The 27084-nt window shown below is 36.3% G+C and overlaps 3 protein-coding genes across 6 annotated transcripts; 2 read left to right on the top strand and 1 right to left on the bottom strand.

Annotated features, from left to right (window-relative positions):
* Positions 1-2382: 2382 nt before the first annotated feature.
* Positions 2383-6765, bottom strand: LOC127437666 (vesicle transport protein GOT1B). The gene is made up of 5 exons (XM_051692726.1): positions 6662-6765; positions 4867-4958; positions 4597-4775; positions 3133-3214; positions 2383-3013 (listed from the first exon to the last, which is right to left on the bottom strand). The coding sequence occupies exons 1-5, from the start codon at positions 6684-6686 to the stop codon at positions 2975-2977; spliced, it is 417 nt and encodes a 138-aa protein (XP_051548686.1). The 5' UTR covers positions 6687-6765; the 3' UTR covers positions 2383-2974.
* Positions 6766-7768: 1003 nt separating this feature from the next.
* slc35b4 (solute carrier family 35 member B4) lies at positions 7769-15833 on the top strand. Its single transcript, XM_051692716.1, has 10 exons — positions 7769-8000; positions 8106-8219; positions 8603-8705; positions 8802-8851; positions 8935-9016; positions 9443-9503; positions 9634-9743; positions 9846-9921; positions 11429-11504; positions 13117-15833. Exons 1-10 carry the CDS (start codon positions 7924-7926, stop codon positions 13361-13363), a joined length of 996 nt encoding a protein of 331 aa, XP_051548676.1. The 5' UTR covers positions 7769-7923; the 3' UTR covers positions 13364-15833.
* Positions 15834-16652: 819 nt separating this feature from the next.
* On the top strand, positions 16653-25488 carry chchd3b (coiled-coil-helix-coiled-coil-helix domain containing 3b). Of its 4 annotated transcripts, none has more exons than XM_051692690.1 (9): positions 16653-16888; positions 17877-19272; positions 19474-19567; positions 21455-21551; positions 22029-22043; positions 22506-22589; positions 24593-24663; positions 24766-24901; positions 25092-25488. In XM_051692690.1, exons 1-9 carry the CDS (start codon positions 16808-16810, stop codon positions 25116-25118), a joined length of 2001 nt encoding a protein of 666 aa, XP_051548650.1. In that variant the 5' UTR covers positions 16653-16807; the 3' UTR covers positions 25119-25488. The 4 variants fall into 4 exon arrangements, with proteins under 4 accessions (XP_051548650.1, XP_051548648.1, XP_051548649.1 ...); XM_051692688.1 differs by having other exon boundaries at positions 16654-16888; positions 21455-21635; XM_051692691.1 differs by having other exon boundaries at positions 16659-16888; positions 17877-18186; positions 21455-21635; positions 25092-25487.
* Positions 25489-27084: the final 1596 nt, after the last annotated feature.

Raw genomic sequence — 27084 nt, 5'->3', positions numbered from 1 at the left:
AAAACAACCTCGTTACATATGAACTTTATCTTATATGTAAAATAATAATTATCATAATAAAAAACAACAATAATAATTGTTATTCTTATAAAATGGTATATACAATAAATCTTAATTCTGATGGTCATGTTTAACCCGTTAATATATATTTTCATAATGATTAATATATTAATACTGCTAAAAACTGCCAACAAGAACAAAAAACATTTGTACAAGCGTACATTATTGTATTTATTTTTATTATTTTTTGCCATCTTGACACTCTCCCATCCAAACTCGGCAGCATTTCTGAGCGCTGAGAAGAGATGAACATTTGCGCATAGTGCACTCATGCGACTGTAATACAGTACTAAATTTATTAATAACAACATCCATTGATTATGAGATGAATACGTTCATGTGATGATAACTGAAAATTTTAATAATATCTCCACTGTATGTTGTCTTAATTAGAGTTAATGATATCACCTCAGTGAATTAGTGAAGAAAGAAATCACTTAGCATTTTAATAGCAAAATAAAAAAAAACATATCAAATATTTAATCTATATACATAAATAATAATTGTTCAATTCATCTGTACAATTTTGGATGGCTATATTTTTTCATGAACATCTAAAAAAAAAAAAAAAAGGGCTTGATTTGATAAGTCTAAGTGGTCGTAATAAAAAAAAGGGACACCTTTGGTATTCGCGGTCAAAATTGACCGACCATTGAAAATGAATGGGAAAGACCAAAAAACAGAGCATTTTTTTTTTTTTATCTGTCATATACAATCAAGAAATCAGCCACAATGTTATTTTTCATTGCAGGAATGAAATGAAGCCGTTAACTGCCGTCTCTCGCGCTCCCTCTCTCTCTCGCTCACCCACTCTCTCTCTCCCTGCACATCAGTCCTCCCCGCATTGGATTATGGGCAAGATAGTGTCGGCGAGTGTACGTCGACTGTACACTCAAAATCAGATTGCATTGTGGGTAAGAATGAGTGAACAAATATAGGAAACAAGATGTATGGAACGAATTCGGCCACTACTACAAAATGACCGACACCCAAAATAGTGCATTATATAGTAGAAAGGGGGCGATTTTGGACACAGCATATGATGGAAAAGGGTCTGTGTGGGTACCTCGTGCCGCACCCCCGCAAGATGCTGCCCTGGGCAACTGCCCATGTCACCCATGCCTAAATCCACCACTGCTCGCGCGCATGCCTATAGACTGAACACGTAATACGCGTGCGCATGACGTCATCGTTTTCACAAATTCGCCTTTTTGTATGTTTACACGGACACGATAACGGCGTCGTTTTCAAAAACGTGCACTTTGAAGCCTGTTTTCAAAGGTTTGCGTTTTCAGGCCCCAAAACGCCGTCGTCGTGTAAACGAACAGCCAAAACGCATAAAGAGTTTTCTGTTTTTTGTTGAAAACTTTGTCATCTAAACGGCCCCTTAATTTCAGATGATTTAGGTGACTGGATTCTGTACTTACAAGCAATAATCAGGAATAGAGCGCAACAGTGCCCGGAAGTATTTTTCCAATTGAGATTACATAAAACCCTTCATAAAGTCATGAACCAAACCGACCAGCTCCGAGGTGAATCACAACATTACAAACTTTAATTTGAAACAAAAAGACTAATACACAAGACTGTGTACTACCATGAAGCATTGCGAATGACGTTATGGACAAATATAAAACTGTTGATTATCAGTATACAAACAATATATTTTAAGTTTGCAAAATATCCAGATATATACAAATATATTAGTAGCTTGAGAGTGTAGGGAGAACAACTTGACTGTGTCACGAGCGTTTGCTGCAGAGCTCTTTTGGCGCACTTTGTTTGCAGTGATTCTTTGATTGGTGGATCTTTCACAGCAGCATCATGGGTAGTGTAGTTTCTCACCAGAAATCCCACAATTAAACATGTTTTTTTTATTTATTTTTTTTAAGTGAAGTTAAAATAACATGGACTGGTGAGCAGAAGCATATACCAGTGATGAACAACCTCATTGCTCATGGTAGGTCTGTCTTTAAATGTTTATAAGTTATCGTTAATAGTAAATTCCCCAATGGAGAACATTAATGGGGTTTTTACTTCCAGAACTCAACTGTTGTAGTCTATAGCTAAAGCACATATTGTCTTTCAGATTAGCACTTTGAATAAAAACTAATCTTTGTTTCTAAACCCTAAAAAGTGAAATCAAGCAAGTAAGGGACTGTTGCAAAAACTGCTGATTGTATAACAAAATGTTCTCGCTTAGTGTGTGCAATGTTTAAGGGAAGTATACTGTGTAAACCACATGCTTATAATATCCAATTCTGTTTGAAATTTGCTTGTAAAAATGTGATGTGTATCAAAGATTGGCAACAAATACCTGGACCGGCTATAATCCATTTATTAAACTGGATTTTTGTCTATAAAAATGTACATGTAACACTCACATTTCAAGTATCTACAAATACTTAAACAAGTCAGTCATTTTTTTTTTTTTACAACAACAGCATTTCATGCAAGTTGCTGATTTTCCTCTGTGTGTAAGAAGAGATGAAACAGTCTCCACTCCACAAGGGTGAGCTCAAGTCAAAAAGTACAAATTGGCCTCAACATTTTGACAATTTAAAAAAGAAAAACAGTTGGCACATAAAAGCGCAGTAAAAAAATGCAGTAACATCTTCTTTCAGAACCCAATGAATTTTCTCGGAAATAGCGTCAAAATTCACTCGGTGGAACTTTGTTCGTCCAGCTTGTCGTGGTTTTGAGGCGCACTGGTCCCTGTCGCCCCCTGGAGGCCGACATGTGATGCAGCAACAGCACTGGATTTGGTGTGGAAATGAGTCCCAAAAACACTTCTCCACAGGTAAAGTATCAAAAATCTGATCTCAGTAGTTCAAAGAGAATTGGCCAGTGAGATGTCCAGCCAGAAGCACAAATTTTGACAAATATAAAGACTAAAGAACAAAACCTGTGACCGTTATACCATTGTGTTGCTCTCGCCGACTTTGTCCACTAACTGAATGAGAAAGAGAAATGTAGTCAGAATGGCCAATATTTGTTCAAACTTAAAAACTTCGCAAAATAAGGTAGTGAAAAATAAATGAAAAGAAACTCAGCAAGTTATGTCAGACTTACCCTGCTGATACCAGGAAGATTGAGTAAAGATCCAAGAATGGGCACCCGTCTAATGAAGCCCACAGCCACTGGAAAAAAGCCCCTGGAAATCGACGGAGATGGCCAATTAAAATTAAATTTCAACCTTTTGATCTGTTTGGAAGATTCCACAAAACTGGACTGGTGTAAGTTAATCAGAATGTACACTACTAGGATAAATCTGTCAAGAAATTCAAGGGCATTCCAAATTTCTCCCAATTTGGAATGCCCAATTCCCAATGCGCTCTAAGTCCTGGTGGTCGCATAGTGATTCGCCTCAGTCCGGGTGGCGGAGGACGAATCCCAGTTGCCTCCGCGTCTGAGACACTCAACCCGCGCATCTTATCACGTGGCTAGTTGAGCGTGTTGCCACGGAGACATAGCGCGTGTGGAGGCTTCACGCCATCCACGCTCAATTCACCATGTGCCCCACCGAGAACAAACCACATTATAGCGACCACAAGGAGGTTACCCCATGTGACTCTACCCTCCCTAGCAACTGGGCCAATTTGGTTGCTTAGGAGACCTGGCTGGAGTCACTCAGCACGCCCTGGGATTCGAACTAGTGAGCTCCAGGGGTGGTAGCCAGCGTATTTTACCACTGAGCTACCCAGGCCCCCAAAAATTCTTATTTTTATTTTTTTTGCGGTGATGTGACCAGAACATGTTTTGTGAAATTCAACCAATCAGTAATATTTACATATATTGCAGTTTTTTGTTAATATAACAATGTTTCCTCTACACTGTAAACCTTTATGTTGTCATTACTAGAAAAATCAAGTTGTCTTATTGAAATGTCAAGTTTTGGGCTCATAAGTTCCCTGAACTTATTTTTCTAAAACATCCATAGACTTGAGTAAGTAACAAACTACTGACAACAAAACTGAGGCTATGGGGAATACCCACAATGCCTTGCGCTTTTAATTATGTTTCCTTGATCAAAGGAAACACATGGGGGCATTTAAATAGTATTAAATACATTTATGTCGTTATTTTGCATATTGTTGTTTGGTGTGATGTCATCATTGGTCAAGTTGGACCCTGTTAACTCTATTTCAGTTCTTCTTGTGCATGTGCAACTGAAGTACAGGAATATATTCATTTCTGTGGAGAAATACGTTTATTCAATGATTGACCTAAAACCAGTTTTAATGATCTTTCTTTGAGCTGTGTTATTGTATGATCTAAATTTGAGTCAGTTCAATTAAAAATAAGTTGAAACAACAACATTTAAATAGCAAATCTGAGTTTATCCTACATGCATCTAGTTACCTTAACTTAAATAGTTAAGTTAATCCTATATGAACACAAGGTTTTTGGGACGCCATTACTCAATTCAACTGAGTGAACAAGATTACTCAATCAATTGAGTAAATTCAATTTATCAGGGTATATCCCAGAAAATACATCACAGACCCTTATACGTAACTCTCCTCCAAAACTCACCTGAATAGAAGGAAAAATCCATAGATTTCCAGAACAACTCCTATGATCGGCCAGCCGATGAGCACCACAAAAATTCCCCCCAGAAAGAAACCAGTAGCTTTTATTTTATGCCTCTGGAAGAAGAACCTAAACGTCCGTTCCAGTCCAATAACAAACGAGAGACCTACAACAAACAAGATCTACAAACGAACAAACACATTAACAGAGATCATTGACCAAAACGGGAGAGGTTAGAGCGTCACTTTCTGTCCGTTTAAAGGACATACTCACATTTCCAATGGCCAAGAGCGCTTTATCGAAGAACAAAATCATCCCAAAAAAGAGGAAAAACACGCCAAACCCAGTCAACCCCATCCCCATCTCTGTTTAAACACAAGAAGAGTTTATTAGTGCAATTGTTTGGACATGGTGTCTTGGAAATATCATGTTTTTGTACATGTGCCATGGTAGCACCGTAGTATTCTTTTAAATACTACAGTATTCCATGTAAATACCATGGTGTTGCTATCACTGTACTGTGGTAAAGCTATGGTACTTTTTATATGGCTACTTTGATATATTTCATGGTACTACATGATTACCATATTTATATAACACAATATTTACATAGTTCTCAAAGGTACTCAATACCATGCTATTACCATGGTACATATTCAGACAGACAGACAGATAGACAAACAGACAGACAGACAGACAGACAATGAAAGACAGAAGACAATGATAGATAGACAATGATAGAACGACAGACAGACAACGATAGATAGACAATGACAGACAGACAATGATAGTTAGACGATGATAGAACGACAGACAGACAGACAATGATAGACAGACAATGATAGATAGACAATGATAGATAGACAGACAATGACAGACAGACAATGATAGATAGACAGACAGACAATGATAGATAGACAAACAATGACAGACAGGCAATGATAGATAGACAGACAGACAATGATAGACAGACAGACAGACAGACAATGATAGATAGACAGACAATGATAGACAGACAATGATAGATAGACAGACAGACAATGACAGACAGACAATGACAGACAGACAATGATAGATAGACAATGATAGATAGACAAACAGACAGACAGATAGATAGATAGATAGGCAGACAGACAATGATAGACAGACAATGATAGACAGACAGACAATGATAGATAGACAAACAATGACAGACAGACAATGATAGATAGACAGACAGACAATGATAGATAGACAGGCAGACAATGATAGATAGACAGACAATGACAGACAGACAATGATAGATAGACAAACAATGACAGACAGACAATGATAGATAGACAGGCAGACAATGATAGATAGACAGGCAGACAATGATAGATAGACAGACAATGATAGATAGACAATGACAGACAGACAATGATAGATAGACAGACAAAGATAGATAGACAGACAGACAATGATAGATAGACAATGACAGACAGACAATGATAGATAGACAGACAATGATAGACAGACAATGATAGATAGACAGACAATGATAGACAGACAATGATAGACAGACAAACAATGACAGACAGACAATGATAGATAGACAGACAGACAATGATAGACAGACAATGACAGACAGACAATGATAGATAGACAAACAGACAGACAGATAGACAGATAGGCATACAGACAATGAAAGACAGACAATGATAGATAGACAGATAGATAGACAGACGATGATAGACATAGATAGATAGACAGATAGATAGATAGAACGACAAACAGACAGATAGACAGACAGACGATGATAGAACGACAGACAGACAAATAGATAGACAAACAGACAGACAGTGATGGACAGACAGATAGATTGACAAACAGAGATAAGAAAGAGTGATAGATACTTCATTAATCTTGTATTACAGATATAATATTTATACTACAGTAATCTGATTACTGTTAGAGGCCAGGCCGCACATTACCATTCATTCCCATTCAACACTTCCAGAACATTTCCGCCTTTAAAGCGGCATTTTCAGTATTACTATCCAAACTAACGTCACTACCATTCAGCACAGATGAAGTGAAATTGACTTACTCTGTGAGTCCGTTAAAGAAATCATATTTTCTGCTGTTTATCAGCTGATTCTCAGATGAGTGAAACTGTTCTGTGTGATCGCCACAAAACCGGAAACACGTAATGACGCTTTAAACGTCTCAAATTACGCGGCGTGCGTTCAGTAATCTTTTGTATTTTTAGCAAAATTCAATATACACAAATACAAATCGACTAATAAAAAATGAAATTTTATCCCATTTGTCAATGGAACCAGACAGTACTTGAAAACAATCTCTGCAAAATGCTTAGTTACTTAGATAGATGTTTTATTATTTATTATTTTTGTTTTCTTTTTAATTTATTTAATTTATATTTTTCTGTTTTTGTTACTTGTATAATTAAATAGTGTATGTTCCTTTATTTTGAGAATTCTGTCTGTTCTATATTCTTAACAAAAAACAAACAAAACAAAACAAAAACAAAACTTAAAATCCCATTCTTAATTTTTAAAACTTGATTTTCTTTCAAGAGCTATTTTATTTATTACACACGACTTGCACGCAAATACATTCAAAAATTGTCGGTTTGAAGTTTGAATGAACCTAGCCAGAGACTCTATAGCCCGAGACGGACCACTGGAAATTAAAATGAAAGGGAGAAATTGAAACGCCCAATGTGGCGGATGTGGGAAAAGGAAGTTTCGCCTCATAGGTACACGAACCAATCACTTATTACGTGCATCTGCATTAGCTGATCCATACTGAGAACTTATTTATTTATTTATTTATTGTGTTTTTTTGTTGTTGTTGTTGTTGCTTGATCTAAGCTTAAAACGCGCAATTTACGATACCATTGTTGTCAGATTTTATTTCTGATTCTTTGATCGTAATCTTGACCAACCGTTTTGGAGATTTCGGTATTTCCCCATTCAAATAGATAGGAGCTGTACTATCATGCCACACTGAAATCAGCTGCCCGGGACAGTTCCAAAGATGGTCACCGATTGGACTGACTTGCCTTGAAAGTAACTTTGATTTAGCGTCCGTCTTCCGCGCTGCTGGGAAATGTTGTTTTTAGTTGTATGACTATCCATTCTGGTTTAGAGATAAAAAACTACAAACACCAGAAGCCTCAGCGGCGCAAGCAGGAAAACATGTCTGCCGGTGGACGTGTGTATTATTGAGGAGTCTCAGTAGTAGTGCAGGAACATTTACACATCGATTTAGTATTCACTATGTCAACATCTGGGTAATTGTAAAGCATAAATAAGTATTGCGTTTGCGTTTTTTCAGCCTGTAAAAATGAATACGGTCTTTGCGATCACTTTGGTGTTTGTTGGTTGCTGTAGCAATGTTGTGTTTTTGGAATTTTTGGTGCGGTGAGTTGCATATGCCTCATATATTTGTGTATTTAATGCATTTAAACTTCGTATATGTTGTCAATTCTCAACTGTATACCTTACTTGGAACCGCTCATTTTACAGGGATTTCCCTGGATGTGGAAACATTGTCACATTCGCCCAGTTTGCCTTCATTGCATTTGAAGGATTCATTTTTGAGACCAACTTTGGACGCAAAAAGCCACAGATTCCCATCAGGTTATATGTGCTTTTATTTTATTGACAGAATTTGCATGCCTTTATTTGTGTTTTTACTCAACTTCTGGGGACCATGTACAAAACTGATATTTATTGATTATTAGAGGTGAAAGGTGAAAGCTTTGCTTTGTCACTGTTACAGGTGGTTTTAAAGTCAACACACAGTTCAGACACCTTTGACAGATTATGCACAGATTATACAGCATGCACATTTTCTGTTTACATGGAATACCCGGATGACTTGCCGAAATATGCAATATACAACAGAACACACTGTGTGAAATGCAGTCTCTTATACATTGAGACTTATAGATTGCATTTGGTTACATTCCTTGTGCTTTAAATCTCTCAGACTCTTACGTGATTTTTTTTCACCTCTGCAGTAATTATGTGATCATGGTGACCATGTTCTTTACCATCAGCGTGATCAACAACTACGCTCTCAATTTTAACATTGCAATGCCCCTGCATATGATCTTCAGATCCGTGAGTTTCAAACACCCTGCGGTTGAAACATGTTTTTGTGACTTTCTCTCTGAATTCATACTTTAAAGCTTTCAACTTCTCTTGTTTTGACCCCAGGGATCTCTCATTGCTAACATGATACTCGGTATTATCATCTTGAAGAAAAGGTACGCTGAAGATTCTGTTCAAAGCCATTACTTTGGGTTTAGTTAGGTGTAGTTATTACATTATTATTTTACTCTTATTGCAGATATTCCAAGAGTAAATCTCTCTCCATCGTGCTGGTGTCTATGGGCATTTTCATCTGCACTATCATGTCGGCCAAACAAGTGGTGAGTGGCAAATTTAGACAAATGCGGTTACAGTAATGGAAGTGAATGGGGGCCAGTCTGTAAACATTAAAATACTCACTGTTTCAAAAGTATAGCCACAAAAAGTAAACAATATGAGTGTTAACATGATTTTAGTGTGATAAAATTGCTTCCTAACCTTATTTGTGTAAAGTTATATCCAATATTGCAACTTTGTTGCCATGACAACGTAACGCCGTAAACCATATAATCTGGTAAATGCCGTAACATGGGATTTTATTGCACTAAAATCATGTAAACATTGCGTCTTGTGGCTGTCCTTTTGAAATAGCATGTATTTAAATATTTATGAACTGGCCCCATTTACTTTCGTTCACTTCACTGGCCCCATTGAGCTTAAATTCAACCTGGAACTTTAATGTGTACTGTCCCTGTTTTTGAATGTAGAATGTTGAGAAGGGGGCCACAGAGGAAGATGGAGTTCATGCCTTCCTGCATTGGCTTCTTGGTAACCCTCACTACACTGTTTCATTGTTTTGGAGCAAGGACACAGAATAATTGTGATTGCCTTTGAAAAAGTCGTGTTGTCGTATCACCACAAATTAGCATCTGATAAATGAATTCTGCTCGTGTTTCAGGTATCGGGATGCTTACTTTTGCCTTGCTGATGTCTGCTAGAATGGGTATTTTCCAAGAAACTCTGTACAAACAGTATGGCAAACACTCCAAGGAAGCTTTATTTTACAATGTGAGTCCCTTACATACATTAGGTGTATTCGAGAGTTAAACATATTGAATCGACACGTTTCGGTATCTGGGATTAAGTGTGGTCTTTTCGGGTGTCTTTCAGCACTGTCTGCCATTACCTGGGTTCCTCCTGCTGTCGACCGACATCTACAAACATGCCGTGCTCTTCAGTCAGAGCAGTAAGTGTGCTTATATATTGAGGAAAATAAATGTCATTTAACTTTCTAGTTGTCGCAATAGAGCGCAACAGTGCCGGCCCACTTGTTCTTGGTTCCAGAAGTATTTTTCCCATTCATTTTTTTTTATAGGGATTTAATAAAATCCTTTATATAAGAGTTCCAAGCCTTGGACCAAATCAGCCAGCTCCAAAGTGAATCACATCAGTACAAACTATGATTTGAAGCAAAAAAGTATGTAAAAATCGGACAAAAAAAGATGAAGGTACAAGATGTCTTTAAAGGAATTTTCCGGGTTCAATACAAGTTAAGCTCAATCGACAGCATTTGTGGTATAATGTTGATTACCACAAAAAAAAAATTTTTTTGACTCGTCCCTCGTTTTCTTTAAAAAAGCAAAAATCAAGGTTACAGTGTGGCACTTACAATGGAAGTCAATGGGGCCAATTTTTGGAGGGTTTAAAAGCAGAAATGTGAAGCTAATCATTTTATTAAAGCACTTACATTAATTCTTCTGTTAAAACTTGTGTATTATTTGAGCTGGAAAGTTGTTTAAATAATTTTTACAGTAATTTTAGGATTTTTGGTTTTGTTGACATTACATCGTCATGGCAATGAATATGTAAAATTGGCTATAACTTAACACAGAAAAGGTTAGTAAGCGATTTTATCACACTAAAATCATGTTAACACACATATTGCTTATGTCTTGTGGCTATACTTTTAAAACGGTGAGTGTTTTAACATAAAAAATTGCCCCCCCCCATTGACTTCCATTCTAAATGCCTCACTGGAACCCAGATTTTTAAAGAAAAGGAGGGGCAAGTCAAAATAAATTTTTGAGGTTATCAGTATCATGCTACAAATGTTGTCGATTGAGCTAAACATGTATTGAACCCGGAATATTCCTTTAATGAGCGACATGAACTACAATCCCATGAAGCATTGCGAATGACACGATTGAATTAAAAATGATGGAAATATCTAAAACTATTGATTGAAAGTTCTTGATTATAAGTACAGAAACCATATATGATACATTTATTGTTAAATATATAAATGTATACATATAAGTAGTTTGAGAGTGTAGGGAGAGCAACTCAACTCTGATTGGACTGACTGGATCTCTCTTTAGGATTATGGGTAGTGTAGTTCTTCAAGCCAAATTCTGCTATTAAACAATTTTTTTCATGGAGTAATGGCCCCAACTGAAGTATAAACCATTGATTTACAACCTTAGAACTCACAGCAAGTCTGGTTTATTAGTTATCATTAAAAATCAATTCCCTTATGGAGAAAATGCATGGATTTTTTACTTCCGGAACCAGACCGATGCACTCTATGTAAAAGCCATGAGATTTTCAGCATATAATGAAAATGAATCTCTTTTCCTTTAAACAAATAAAAACCCATCTTTTTATGCCATGATTTTTAAGGCTTTTTGAAATGACAAATTCTATCCAAACGTCTTAAAATTGATTTGATTTCTTTCATTGACTTTCACTTAAAGCTCCGGTGGAAATCCCTGTGATTGGTCAGTCCATGCCAGTCATGTGGTTTTACCTGCTGATGAACATTATCACCCAGTATCCTTTCAGATTTATAAACAGTGTATATTATTTATAAAACTGTGTACCCTGGGGCCTGGGTAGCTCAGTGAGTATAGATGCTGACTGTCACCCCTGGAGTCGCTAGTTCAAATCCAGGGCGTGTTGAGTGACTCCAGCCAGGTCTCCTAAGCAACCAAATTGGCCCAGTTGCTAGGGTGGGTAGAGTCACATGGGGTAACCTCCTCGTGGGCACTATAATGTGGTTCTCGCTCTCGGTGGGGCGCGTGGTGAGTTGTGTGTGGATGCTGCGGGGAATAGCGTGAAGCCTCCACACGCGCTACGTCTCTGTGGTAACGCGCTCAACAAGCCACGTGATAAGATGCACGGATTGACGGTTTCAGACGCGGAGGCAACTGAGATTCGTCCTCCACCACCCGGATTGAGGCGAGTCACTACACCACCACGAGGACTTAGAGTGCATTGGGAATTGGGCTTTCCAAATTGAGGAGAAAAGGGGAGGAAAAAAAAAACTAAAAACTGTGTACCCTATACTAGCCGTTCTCAACTGTTAAACACGTCCTTATATATTATATTTTTAAAGATGAGGGCATGTCATTTAACGCTTCCATGTTGGCGTCTTCCTAATTTGGTTAGCTTCTACCAAGTGACAGATACATTTAGCAAAAAAGTTACTTGAATTGGACGCACTGCTTTTGATGTCAACAATAAAAGGTGTGGGAAGCGTTTTTCTCCACCCTTTTGCTATCCTAATAATGCATGATTATTTGGTTAGTTACATTTAATTATTTGCATTTAGCATTGTTTTTCCCTGTTGTCTGCAACCCTTCGTAGTGTATAATTAAAGTAGCTAATATGATATTTACATAACTATTCTTGTTTATGGAGAATGTTGAACCAATTTTTATCATGTCTCGCATATCATCATCTGCTTAAAGGAATATTCCGGGTTCAGTACAAGTTAAGCTCAATGGACAGCATTTGTGGCATAATGTTGATTACCACAAAAAATTATTTAGACCTGTCCCTGCTTTTCTTAAAAAAAAAAAAAAAAACAAGGTACAAATCTGGTTTCCAGTGAGGCAGTTACAATGGAAGTCAATGGGGCCAGTCGGTAAACATTAAAATAAACACTGTTTCAAACATATAGCTAAAATACATAAACAAAATGCGTGTTAACATGATTTTAGTGTGATAAAATCACTTACTAACCTTTTCTGTGTGAAGTTATAGCCAATTTTACAACTTCGTTGCCATGACGACGTAAAACCGTGACAAACAACTAGAAGTTTGTCCGCTGCAATCCGACGATTTAAAAAAACTTTACGGCTTAAATAACACACAGAGTTTTAACAGAAGAATAAATGCAAGTGCTTTTATTAAATTATAAGCTTCACATTTCTGTCTTTAAACCCTCCAAAAATTGGCCCCATTGATGTCCATTATAAGTGTCTCACTGTTTGCTTTAGGGACGAGTCTAAATAATATTTTCTGGTTTTCAACATTATGCCACAAATGCTGTCGACTGAGCTTCACTTGTATTGAAGCCGGAATATTCCTTTAATAAAATTGCATACAAATACATAAGAACAACTTTTATTCTGTACTTTGTCCTAAGCCAGATTCTCAGGTATGTTTGTATTCGTGGTGTGTTCATTCTGACGACGGAGTGCGCGTCACTCACGGTTACGCTGGTGGTGACGTTACGCAAATTCCTGAGTCTCATTATCTCCATCCTGTACTTCCGGAACCCGTTCACGGCCTGGCACTGGGTGGGCACAGCTGTGGTGTTCCTGGGAACATTGCTGTACACGGAGGTGTTGTCCAGCGTTCTCACTGCAATCAAAGGAGAGAAAGCAGATAAGAAGGCAGAGTAAACTGTATAGGAAGACCAGTGTAATACCTCCTTAACCCCTATTTGAGTGTGTGTGTCGTATTACGTTTCATTTGTAAGTTCTTGCATTCACCAGGAAGCTCTTAAAGGGACAGTTCACCCAAAAATGTCATCATTAACTCGCCCTCATGTTATTCCAAACCTGTATGACTTTCTTATGTTGAGCACAAAAAGGCTGTAAAGCTTCAAAATTATTTTAAAAAAAGCACTATAAAGGTGTCTTGAAAGCAGTCCATACAACTTGTGCACTATGTTGCGTTCATGAGAGAAGTAGCGATATATCTGATTTGTGATCGAATGATCCTTTTCAGGCTCTTTTTAGTGAATTGGTTGATCCAGTTCACAAACTAAACTGAATGATTCATTTATGAATCGAACTGATCTGGTTCTCGAGTTCATCTCATCGATTCAGTGATTCGGTCAGAGTAGTTAACAGCTCACTGTAGAGGAAGATATTCAGTGAATAATTTATATTTCAGTTCATATTTCAATATATATTTTTGTTCCTCACCCACTCAAAGTTTTTTTTTGTAACTTTCACTATTGTCAGTTTTTCTCAATCCTCCCACGTTCATATTATTCAAAAAAATAATTTAACCAAGGGAAATTAAATCCGCTGAGTTGATTAAATTAAAAACGTGTCTGAGTGGAGCTTGAGCATAGGTTGAGGGCCAATACATTTTTAGTATTCTACAAATTGCTTCAACCATTGAGCAATTACTGTGCTAACCATAGCAAAGTGCTTGAGCTGCACTCAGTACTGCTTCCCACCAGCGTGTATTTAGCATGCTAACATTTACTGTCACTAGCTAGCATATCATTAAAACTTTAATTTGAGTTGTTTCGACATGTTAAATTTTGTTGGGTTTACTTGATTCAGTTATGTTCCCTCTACTTGAAATATTTAAGTTGAAATTACATGGTAATTTTAATTTAAGAAAACTCATTTCAAACGTGGAACCACTGTCCATGATTGAATTAAGTTCAGCCAAAAAGTTATTTTTTTTGAGTGCCCAAAGATGCTTTTTACAAGGTATTTATGGAACTTTTATGTCCTTTTTGAAGCTTGAAAGTCTCAGTCCCTGTTCAGTCTAACCGCATGAAAAGAGCGACTAGTAGGAATCTTCAGAATTCCTTCTTTTTTGTTCCACAGAAGAAAGTCATACAGGTTTGGAACGACATGAGGGTGAGGAAATGATGACAGAATTTATTTTTTTGGGTGAACTATTGCTTTAACAGTTTTGAGCCAACTTAATGAGCTGTTTTTGAGCCATGCATAAGTTTGTTATATTGTGTGTTGTTCAGTGTTTTCTTTCTCTGTACGCACAATTCATGACCTGTTTTGAGTGCAAAGTTTGATTTTTGTTGAGGTAGAAACCCTCTTTTGGTCCCTGGAACCATTTTTACATTAAGAAGGTCTCATGTCAAGATGACTGATAAAATGATAAAATATGTAATCAGATTTGACACTTGGAGCTTCTGTACAGGATTTGTTAACATGATTGTTAATGTTCTCTGAAAGTTATTGGTATTTATTTCATTTTAATTTTTCAAGCACAGCCGGTTTCATTGGTAGGCACCAGAACAGTAAAAGTGGTCCTACTTTTTACAAATATCTTTATTCAGTTGTAATATTAAAGTAAATAAGACTATAAAGAATAATGCAAGACTTGTATGTAAGCATATTTTTAGAACTGTACTTCCGCGAGTCATGTTTCATGCACTAGTGCTTCATTCGGGGAGTTTTAGGGTAAGCTAAAGCAATATTGTAGAAAAATAGACTGCCAATACTGTGGAAAATATCCACATAAAGCTGGGTTTGTTGTGTAAGGATAGTTTAAACAAGGAACCTGGCAGATTATTATCCACAACTTAACATTACACAAACTCACAAACTGAAGAAAATCTTCAATATGAATTATCTTGTGTTTTGTATTCAGTGGCGTAGTCAAGGGTGGGCCGGGGTGGACCTGGGCCCACCCAAATTAGACGCAGGCCCACCCAGAATATTAGAGATTATTCTTTGACTTCAAATATATATTTTTAAAACAGTTTTAAAAAATAGATACATTCTAATTTCTGAAAGTGTGAAGAACTGTTTGAATGTGCCGCTTCTCTGTTAAGGAAAATTTGGTTAAAAAAAATTAACTATTCTAACCAAAGTTTCAGCCAAAATACCATAGGTACTAAAGGTCTTGTTTCTGCCTTAATTAACAAGTTAATATAGAATCTTATTCAAATAGTGCTTTTTTTTGTTTTTCATTTCTGCATTGATTCTAGTGGTGGCTAATGGTCTACTAAGTTGCCTCAGTTTTATTGTGGTAAGAAACGCTGGAGTAAATATGGGTTTTATGACAGAAACTTTGTATTTATATGGTATTTTTTTGTAAGAAATTATGACTAAAGAGAAACACAAAGCTGCAAAAATAAAGAGAAGAATGAACCAACAAAAACAGGTTTGCCTTTTTATTCTTTTTCTTTTTGGGGGGGGGGGATTTGGATTATAGTGTTATGTGAAGTATTACAATTTTTTTTAAATATAAATTATTACTTTAAACATTAGTTTACATAATATATTTTAGAAGTGGCCAGTGTTGGGTGTAATGCATTACTAAGTAATTAATTACTGTAATTAAATTACTTTTTCATTGAAAAAATTAAAGGGATTACTCTTAATTTTTCAGTAATTTAATTATAGTTACTTCTGATGTAATTGCGTTAAATACTGTATAGACTATAGAAAACATACATTTTAACATTAGACGTTAAATTTCTATTTTAAATTCACTATTGTTTTATATAGAATTGTTCTAATTTAACGCTGCCCCCTTAAATTCTTTGGCCTGTTCATGAATAATGTATTAATTTTATATGATATGATATTTGAAAGAATTAAAAGAACAGTTTCATGTCTATCCTTATATTTTTCATCTGGTCGAGGATGATAAGGGTTTTAGAAAGCAAAAAGTAACGCAATTACTTTTCAGACAGAGTAACTAGTACAGTAATCTAATTACACGGTAGGCGATGTAATTAGTAGTTAGTAATTAATTACTTTTTTTCTTTGTAATTTACCAAACATTGGAAGTGGCCACACCTTTTAACGTGGTGTTATGCAAAATCATGTCTGTTCAAGATACTTATCACATAAGTAATGTACTTAGTACGTGTACATTATTTGATACTCCTATCAAAAATAAATAAAACACTTTCACTAGAGTGAACATCAATGAATCTTTAGCTGCACGTGCCGCTCAATAAAGAGATTCCTCTGGGTGCTGAAGTGGGAAGGGCTGCGTTTCCTACACGGGCTTTCGAGATTGTACTAGATTGCGTCTGTCCCTACAAGAAACACAAACCCCCATATTGTTTTATTTGCAAGAACGATCACATTAAACTGCAGAAATAGCTGTAAAACCCAGCAGTTATGGGGGGAATCAGCAGCTCGCGCCACGTTGCCTTTGACTCGGACAATGAGGAGGGGATTACATTCGTGAAGGGCATTCGGGTAAGTTTACTACACCAACAAACTTCACATGCCTTTATAGAGCTGCAGTAACAAAATTAGCTAGTTTTTAATGCAGAACCTTTTTTGACTAATGTTTAAGTTGAAATGCAAGTGCGTTTTCTATTTGCATCAAATGCAAAACAATAATAAGTTGCGACGCACTTTGCACATCTTTGACATTGCAATTTCGTGTAAATGCTAAGGTATGCATTGGCTGTGGTTGGTGTGGAACAAAATGTCCTATAGAGCATATAGGTTAAATATAGACTACAGGTCATGCTTGTTGAACTGTTGCATACAATTTAAAGACAAGATGGTAAACATTACACGTACACATATATGTTACACCTTCTGAAAACCTTTAGATGACTTGTATAGATACAGTATATTGTGAAAAAAGACCATGGTACTTTTGGTACTGCCATATACTTTACAAAAGTACCACCTTCCCTTTACAAAAATTCCATGTACTTTGATAGTACCATGGTGTTTTTGAAGGTAATGCATGGTACAATTGTTAGTTATGTACCATATTGTTTTTGACATGTCCACTGGCACTATCATGTTTTTTTGGACATACTATGGTAGTATGGTGGTAAAGGAATATGGTAGTCATTCAGTACCATGGTATATGTCAAAATACAGATGTATTACCATCTGATACTATCACTGAGCTATTGTAGCACCACTGTACTTTTTACAAGACTTTAATTTTCAGTAACATACACAACAAGCATGTTGCATTTTGTTTTTAAAAAGCATTGAGAAACACAAAAAATGAATCTGTTCTAGATTCGATAACAACTAAAACTTAATTTGATGACACCAGTCACTTCTGTGATCCATAGACACTATGGTTCAATTTCCCTGGCAAAACTCAAATGTGTTGGGGAAAAAAAAAAATGTTTTGCTGATTAAATTAAAATGTCTATCAATGCTAAAATGTTTCCTCTCATTTTAACGTTTTTTTATTCCTTGTAACGTACAGCTGTCAGAACGCGTGATTGATCGTATGAGGGAGTCTCCAAGTGTGGCGCGCCTGCAAACTTCAACCAAACTCTCACGCACCAGCCCTCCTGTTGCCCCTCAGGTTGAGCATTCACCCCCTGGTGAGCGCCACGTACCTGTAATGCCTCATCCACCGTCATACGCCAGTACTTTGGTACCTCCACTCTCAGAGCCGATAACACCATTAGTGCCCCTTATTCCTGTGACTGAAGAATCACCTGCACCACCTCCAACTGTACAGTCTGCCCCATTACCTGCTCAACCCAAAGGTCTTTTGACTCCTCAACCAGGTGATGAGAATGCAGTTTTATATCCACCTGGTGAACCTGCATCTGTAACCCCACCCCAACCTGTTGATCCACCTGCTGAACTTATAAACGTACCCTCGCAAGCATCTAGTAAAACAATAACTGATCCTCTATTTGTGGAACTAACCAGTACACCTGCTGAGTCCATAACGTCTACTACTGTGCCTGAAACCCACCCTCCACCTTCACTTGTTGAAGCAATAACCTCTAAACCTGTCATAACACCTGTAGAACCCCTGGATGTGTCTGCAGAACCCATCACCATGCCTGTCGAACATGTTGTCCTCCCTACTGAATCTGCAGATATACCTGTTAAGCTTGTAACCCCACCTACTGAATCTGTATGCACAGTTGTTGAATCCGTAGCCTCACCTTTTGAATCTGCAGTTGTACCTTCTGAATCTGTAGCAACCCTTGTTGAATCTGTAGCCATATCTGTTGAATCAGTAGACACACCAGTTGAATCTATTACCTCACCTGTTGAATCTGTAGTTGTTCTTGGTGAATCTGTAAGAACACTTGTTGAATCTGTAGCCTCACCCGTTGAATCTGTAGCCTCACCCGTTGAATCTGTAGCCTCACCCGTTGAATCGGTAGCCTCACCCGTTGAATCGGTAGTCTCACCTGTTGAATCTATTGTTCCATCTGAACTTATCGCCACACATGGTGAAGCTGTGGATGTACCCTCACCATCCACTCAACCCGTTGAGCCTGTAGACATACCTGAAGTCTCCACTTCACCTGTGACACTACTGTCCGTACAATCACCTCCACCTGAGAATCCTGTAAGTGTACCGGAATTAATGTCTGTTGGGCCTGTGGCCTCACCCTCCTCAGTCTCTATACCTGCCACTGTTCCATCTCTTGTGGAGGAGTCAATGGTTCCACCCTCTCCATCCACCTCAGCTGTGGAATTGTCCAATGAAACACCTTCCATGGTGGAAATGGGTCCATCTTCCATTGAGGAACCCCCAGCTCCTCATCTACCTTTAGTTGAGGAGCCTGTTATACCTCCTTTTCTTAACCCAGTGGGGTCTCTGTCCCCACCACCACAAACACAAACCAAAGGTGAGTCCGGGATCTGTTATGTTGTCCAGCTTATTATTCATTTTAGCTATAGTCTTGCCAAAGTTTCTCTGATTCATTTTCGACTGAACCAGCAAAGTCTCCACATCTCTTTATTTATGTACACATTCGCTTAACTCAGTCTTAACAGAAACTCAATTGTATCTCATAAATTCATGAGTTCCTTTGTGTTTTTCTGTTTAGTGAATGAGAAAGAGCTAAGGACACAGATCAAAGAAGAACTGCAGAAGCTCCTGAAAGTGGAGATAAAGATGACTGAGCTCAAGATTCGACAGCAGTAAGAACTGAACTAGAGATTCGAAAACTGAAAACACTGAACTAAAGATTCAACAACTGTAAAAACAGAACTAAAGGTTCGACAACTGAAAAAACGGAACTAAAGATTCGACAACTGAAAAAATGGAACTAAAGATTTGACAACTGTAAAAACGGAACTAAAGATTTGACAACGTATAAAAAACTGAACTAAGGATTCGAAAACTGAAAACACTGAACTAAAGATTCGACAACTGAAAAAATGGAACTAAAGATTTGACAACTGTAAAAACAGAACTAAAAGTTCGACAACTGAAAAAATGGAACTAAAGATTTGACAACTGTAAAAACTGAACTAAAGATTCGACAACTTATAAAAAACTGAACTAAAGATTCGACAACTGTAAAAACGGAACTAAAGATTCGACAACAAAAAAACGGAACTAAAGATTCGACAACGTATAAAAAACGGAACTAAAGATTCGACAACTGTAAAAACTGAACTAAAGATTCGACAACAAAAAAACGGAACTAAAGATTCGACAACTTATAAAAAACTGAACTAAAGATTCGACAACTGAAAAAACTAAATTAAAGATTCAGCAACTTATAAAAAATGGAACTAAAGATTCGACAACTGAAAAAACTAAATTAAATATTCGACAACTGAAAAAATGGAACTAAAGATTTGACAACTGTAAAAACTGAACTAAAGATTCGACAACTTATAAAAAACTGAACTAAAGATTTGACAACGTATAAAAAACTGAACTAAGGATTCGAAAACTGAAAACACTGAATTAAAGATTCGACAACTGTAAAAACAGAACTAAAAGTTCGACAACTGAAAAAATGGAACTAAAGATTTGACAACTGTAAAAACTGAACTAAAGATTCGACAACTTATAAAAAACTGAACTAAAAATTCGACAACTTATAAAAAACTGAACTAAGGATTCGAAAACTGAAAACACTGAATTAAAGATTCGACAACTGTAAAAACAGAACTAAAGATTCGACAACTGAAAAAATGGAACTAAAGATTCGACAACTGAAAAAACTGAACTAAAGATTCGACAACTTATAAAAAACGGAACTAAAGATTCGACAGCAAAAAAACGGAACTAAAGATTCGACAACTTATAAAAAACGGAACTAAAGATTCGACAACTGAAAAAACTAAATTAACGATTCAACAACTTATAAAAAACTGAACTAAAGATTCGACAACTGAAAAAACTAAATTAAAGATTCAGCAACTTATAAAAAATGGAACTAAAGATTCGACAACTGAAAAAACTAAATTAAATATTCGACAACTGTAAAAACAGAACTAAAGATTCGACAACTGAAAAAATGGAACTAAAGATTCGACAGCAAAAAAACGGAACTAAAGATTCGACAACTTATAAAAAACGGAACTAAAGATTCGACAACTGAAAAAACTAAATTAACGATTCAACAACTTATAAAAAACGGAACTAAAGATTCGACAACTGAAAAAACTAAATTAACGATTCAACAACTTATAAAAAACGGAACTAAAGATTCGACAACTGAAAAAACGGAACTAAAGATTCGACAACTGAAAAAACGGAACTAAAGATTCGACAACTGAAAAAACTAAATTAACAATTCAGCAACTTATAAAAAACGGAACTAAAGATTCGACAACTGAAAAAACGGAACTAAAGGTTCGACATCTGAAAAAACTAAAAGATTCCACAACAGGAAGAACTGAACTAAAGATTCTGCAACAGTAAGAATTTAAACTAAAGATTTGACAACTGTAAAAATGGAACAACAACATTTAGATTTAGATTTTAGATGTAATGAAGTGGATTTGATGGGTACAAATAGTATTTATTTTTACTGAATGTGTGTGTGTTTTTGTGTGTATTTTTATTAGGTTGGAGGAAGAGAAAGTTAAAGCTAAGGCCCAAGCTCAAGCTGCAGCCCGACTCCAGATTCAGAAAGAGGTCCAGAAGGTTCTGGAAGAAGAGAAGGTGTCCTATCAACAGACTCTAGCAGATGCCATCAGGAGAGAGCAGCTAAACATTCAGGATGAGCATCTCATAGCGCAGTATTATGTAAAACTATCTCTAAACACGGGAACTCTGTGTTGTTTGTGTGTGTGTGTGTGATATGAGTGTATATGTCTCTGCCAATATTATCACTTGCTTTACTTGTGCCTTGTGCATATTTTGCAGTGCTTGTGTGATGCTACTATGAGCTGCAATGGTAGTGATGGTTTTATGTGAAGTTTTAGGATAAAAAAAAAGAGAAGTTATGACAAAATGAAGAAGAAATGTTTATGATTCTGCATTATTTCTAGGTCACTAATCAGATTATCAAATTTGTACTTCCATTGAAGCACACAAGATGCTTTTGTGATTTCTCTACTAATCTGAATATCTGTCAACTCCACTGTCACTTATTTCCTTTCTATCTCTCTCTTTCTCTTGATCTGCTCCTTCTTGCAGTGGATGGATAGAAAGGTAAGCATAATAACGCTTCATTCTGTCAATGGCATGCTCTTTCGTACTCTCAAGAGATTTGTGATCATCTTCTTGTATGTTGTGTGACTGAGTGAATGAATGAATGCATGAATGATTAAATATTCAGTTATAGTACTTTTATTTTGCCATGGACATTAACCATAAAAGTATAGCAAATGTAAATAATATTGTGTCATTGTGCATTCAGCTCCAAATAAATCATGCCCGCCATTTTTCCAAAGTAGTCTGATATGTTCCCTCCATACATAGCTGGTTAAAGGTAATTTCTGGCAGCTTTATGGCAATTTACCAGGTTTCATGTGTGAAAGTTAGTGGACCAAATCAGTAATTGCATGTTCCATTGAAGTCATTCAACTACAGGATTGTGTAGATATTTAAGGAAGATTCGCAGGCTGACAGTTGAATCTGATCTGGGTGTTGCACGTTTCATTTTCCCATCAGGCTCAGAAGCTGGAAGAGAAGCAGAAAGATCTGGAAAAGCAGGACGGTCTGTTCCAGGATCAGATTGCCAAAATGCAAGAAAAGGCAATTAGATTCATCCCTTCGTTAACATGCTTTCCACACCTTATCTAGAGTGATTTTACTTGTGAAAATGCAAAATATTCATTCCCAATAGCCTCTCTGATTTTAGATTGAAATGATTTACCCCCCAACATGTCATGTGACTGGGGGCTAGTTGCACCACTACACAATACTTAATATACAAAATATTGGTATGATGCATAATTAAACGTTGACGTAACCTATACCAAAATAAACAAAATATTTACAGACCTCCGACTAGAAGTTACAGTTGAAAAAGTGATAACCGATTCAACAGCAAAGTATAAATATCGGTTAAAAACATTGACCGATGATCAGTTTAACCAATCACTAAAAAATGGTAGACTGATTGGAATATGTCATGACATGAGAACTGATGACCCAGAGATAGACCGATATTGATTGATTTTTTTTATTACCGATACTGCTAATTTTTATGTTTAAAAATGTCAGAAAACCGATATGCAGAACCGATATTTAATATATATTTTTATTTATGCCCTTTTGTACAATGGTAACTAAAATGGTCGCATTTTATCTGTAAATTCCATACAAAAAAATGTAACCGATTAAACAAAAGTATAAATATCGGTTAAAAACTTCAGTTAAACCGATTATTGGTCGATCTCTTAAAAAAATTGTAGACTGATTGGAATATGTCATGACATGAGAGCTGATGACCCGGAGATAAACCGTTATTGATTTAAATGTTTATTTTATTGTTTATTACCGATACTGTTAATTTTTATGTTTAAAAATGTCCAAAAACCGATTTGCAGAACTGATATGTAAATTTTTGTATTTTTTATATGTATGCCTTTTTGTACAATGGTAACTAAAATGGTCGCATTTATCTGTAAATTCCATACTAAAAAATGATAACCGATTGAACAGAAATGTATAAATATCGGTTAAAAACATTCGGTTGAACTGATCATCAGGCAATCTCTAAAAAAATGGTAGACTGATTGGAATATGTCATGACATGACAGCTGATGACCCGGAGATAGACCGATATTGATTGATTTTTTTATTACCGATACTGCTAATTTTTATGTTTAAAAATGTCAGAAAACCGATATGCAGAACTGATATTTAATATATATTTTTATTTATGCCCTTTTGTACTATGGTAACTAAAATGGTTGCATTTACCTGTAAATTCCATACTAAAAAATTTTATTAAACAGAAAAGTATAAATATCGGTTAAAAACATCGGTTAAACCAGTCATTGGTCAGTCTCTCAAAAAATGGTAGACTGATTGAAATATGTCATGACATGAGAGCTGATGACCCGGACATAAACCGATATTGATTTTTTTGTAATTATTATTATTATTACTGATACTGCTAATTTTTATGTTTAAAAATGTCAATAAACCGATATGCAGAACCGATATTTAATATATTTTTTGTACAATGGTAACTAAAATGGTCGCATTTTATCTGTAAATTCCATACAAAAAGATTTAACCTATTAAACAAATGTATAAATATCGGTTAAAAAGTTTGTTTAAACCAATTATTGGTTGTTCTCTTAAAAAAATGGTAGACTGATTGGAATATATCATGACATGAGAGCTGATGACCCGGAGATAAACCGATATTGATTTTTTAATTTTTTTTTATTACCGATACTGATAATTTTTATGTTTAAAAATGTCCGAAAACCGATATGCATAACCGATATTTAATAGTTTTTTTTAAATGTATGCCTTTTTGTACAATGGTAACGAAAATGGTTGCATTTGTCTGTAAATTCCATACTAAAAAATTATAACCGACTAAACAGAAAAGTATAAATATCGGTTAAAAACATCGGTTAAACCAATCATCATTCGATCTCTCAAAAAATGGTAGACTGATTGGACTATATCATAACATGAAAAGACGCTGACCAGTTTAAATGAGATTAAGACCCTAAGACTGTCTCTGATGCTGTATATTATGTGTGTGTTGACTATCTCTCTTTGATGTCATACAGGCTGCACAGTTTACTAAAGTCACATCTGAAAATTACAAGAAAGGCTTAGAGGACACACACAACCGCTTCAGGTTAGTTTGACAGATCTTGCGTGCTTTCATGAGAACATTTTTAATGTGTTTTCAAGTAACATTAGCACTACATGCCATCTCTGGTTTTCTCACTCACTTTAGGAGATACCAAATAAAGCCAGTGTGTTCGGATCTTCAGAGTCAGATATTGAAGTGTTATGCAGAAAATAAAGGCCAAACTTTGACCTGCTCTAACATCGCCTCACTGTACATTCAGTGTGTGGACCGTGCCAAACAGGTAAATAACAGGACGAATGGGTACTCCGTCTGAACCGTTTCCTCTCAGTTTAGACTTGATTTGCATAATTTATTGAAAACTTTCATTTAATTGCTGCCTTTGAAGTAAAATTTGAAGTTTAATGTCAAATTGAAGTGTTCACAACTTGCATTTTTATGTTTTGCATTTAATTTTTTTCATGTCTTTCCAGGATATAAAGTTGAGCACAGGAGGTTAACTCACCAGCATACACATCTGATCTACAACCTCACGGTGAAACAAAGTGGATCATTACACATACAAATACCTCAAAAGTAGTTTTAGACCGTGAACTCTTGAACAGTTTTGTGAGCTAAATGTGAAGGAAAACATGTTCATGGTTTATTTGTGCATTGTCATTTAAAAATACCTTTCGGCAACTGACAATTTTACAGATGCTTTGAATATGTATAATAATATTTTAGCATCAGAGGCACGTTTAATGTGGATGAGATTCCACTTATATATAGGAGACCTTAAATATATGTATTCAACTCTTTAAATTGTTCAGTGAATGGTTGAAATGATAAATCTACACATTTAAATCTTAAAGACCCTGTTCTGTGTGGTGCTTGTTTAGGTTACTGATGGTCACTAGATGGCGCTATAGGCCACAGTTTGTGACTACACTGAATGTTATTGAAGAGGCAAGTTATTTTTGAAGCCACTAATCTCTTCCAACCCTAGTAACGCCCATGTTACACACTTTTTTTAATTAAGATTTTTTTATTTATGTTTTTTAATTACAACAAAACTCATAATGTGTATCTGTAACTACACATTGTCTTATCAACAACCATCCAGAAATCAGTCTGATTTAAGTCTCGCAACCTTTAAGTACAAATAACACACAATAGTTCATTTAGAGTCGGACATGATGAAACGAAAACTTGCAGTTCAGTAAGTTTTTAATTCACTATAAAGAACCGGCTCATAAGAGTCATTCTTTCAGGAATTGGACTACACTGGACACACGGTATGTTTCGTGCTGTAGATTCAAAAGAACTGACTCATAAGAGTCATTTGTTCGAGAATCGGATTACACTGGTCACACTGAAGATTCAAAAGAACCGACTCATAAGGTATTTGTCCGGGAATTGGGCTACACTGGTCGCGCTGAAGATTCAAAAGAACCGACTCATAAGAGTCATTTGTTCATGAACCGCACTACACTGGTCACACTGAAGATTCAAAAGAATGAGCTTATAAGAGTCATTCCTTCGAGAATCGGACTATACTGGTCACGTTGAAGATTCAAAAGAACTGGCTCATAAGAGTTATTTGTTCGGCAATCTGACTACACTGGTCGCGCTGTATGTTTTGCGTCATAGATTCAAAAGAACCGGCTCCTTAGAATCATTTGTTCATGAACTGCACTACACTGGTCACGCTGAAGATGCAAAAGAATTGGCTCATCAGAGTCATTCATTCTGGTCATGCTGAAGATTCAAAAGAACTGGCGGATAAGAGTCATTCATTCGGGAATCGGACTACACTGGTCATGCTGAAGATTCAAAAGAACTGGCTGATAAGAGTCATTCGTTCGGGAATTGGAATATACTGGTCTCGCTGAAAATTCTAAAGAATTGGCTCATCAGAGTCATTCATTCTGGTCACGCTGAAGATTCAAAAGATCGGCTCATAAGAGTCATTTGTGTATGAACCTCATTACACTGGTCACGCTGAAGATTCAAAAGAACTGTCTGATAAGAGTCATTCGTTCGGGAATCGGACTACAGTGGTCGCACTAAAGATTCAAAAGAACGAACTTACAAGAGTCATTCCTTTTGAGAATCAGAATATACTGGTCTCGCTGAAGATTCAAAAGAACCGGCTAATAAGAGTCATTCGTTCAGGAATCGGACTACACTGGTCTCGCTGAAAATTCATATGAACCGGCTGATAAGAGTCATTCGTTCGGGAATTGGAATATACTGGTCTCGCTGAAGATTCAAAAGAACCAGCTGATTGGAGTCATTCTTTCAGGAATCGGACTACACTGGTCTTGCTGAAGATTCATATGAACCGGCTGATAGTGTTATTCGTTCGGGAATCGAACTACAGTGGTCGAGCAGTGTGTTTTGCCTCATAGATTTAAAAAAAAAAAACTGGCTCATAAGTCATTTGTTCATGAACTGTACTACACTAGTCGCACTGAAGATTCA

The sequence above is a fragment of the Myxocyprinus asiaticus genome, chromosome 48 (assembly GCF_019703515.2).
Source record: "Myxocyprinus asiaticus isolate MX2 ecotype Aquarium Trade chromosome 48, UBuf_Myxa_2, whole genome shotgun sequence".
Classification (NCBI taxonomy): Eukaryota; Metazoa; Chordata; class Actinopteri; order Cypriniformes; family Catostomidae; genus Myxocyprinus; species Myxocyprinus asiaticus.
This window is presented reverse-complemented; position numbering and strand designations above follow the sequence as displayed.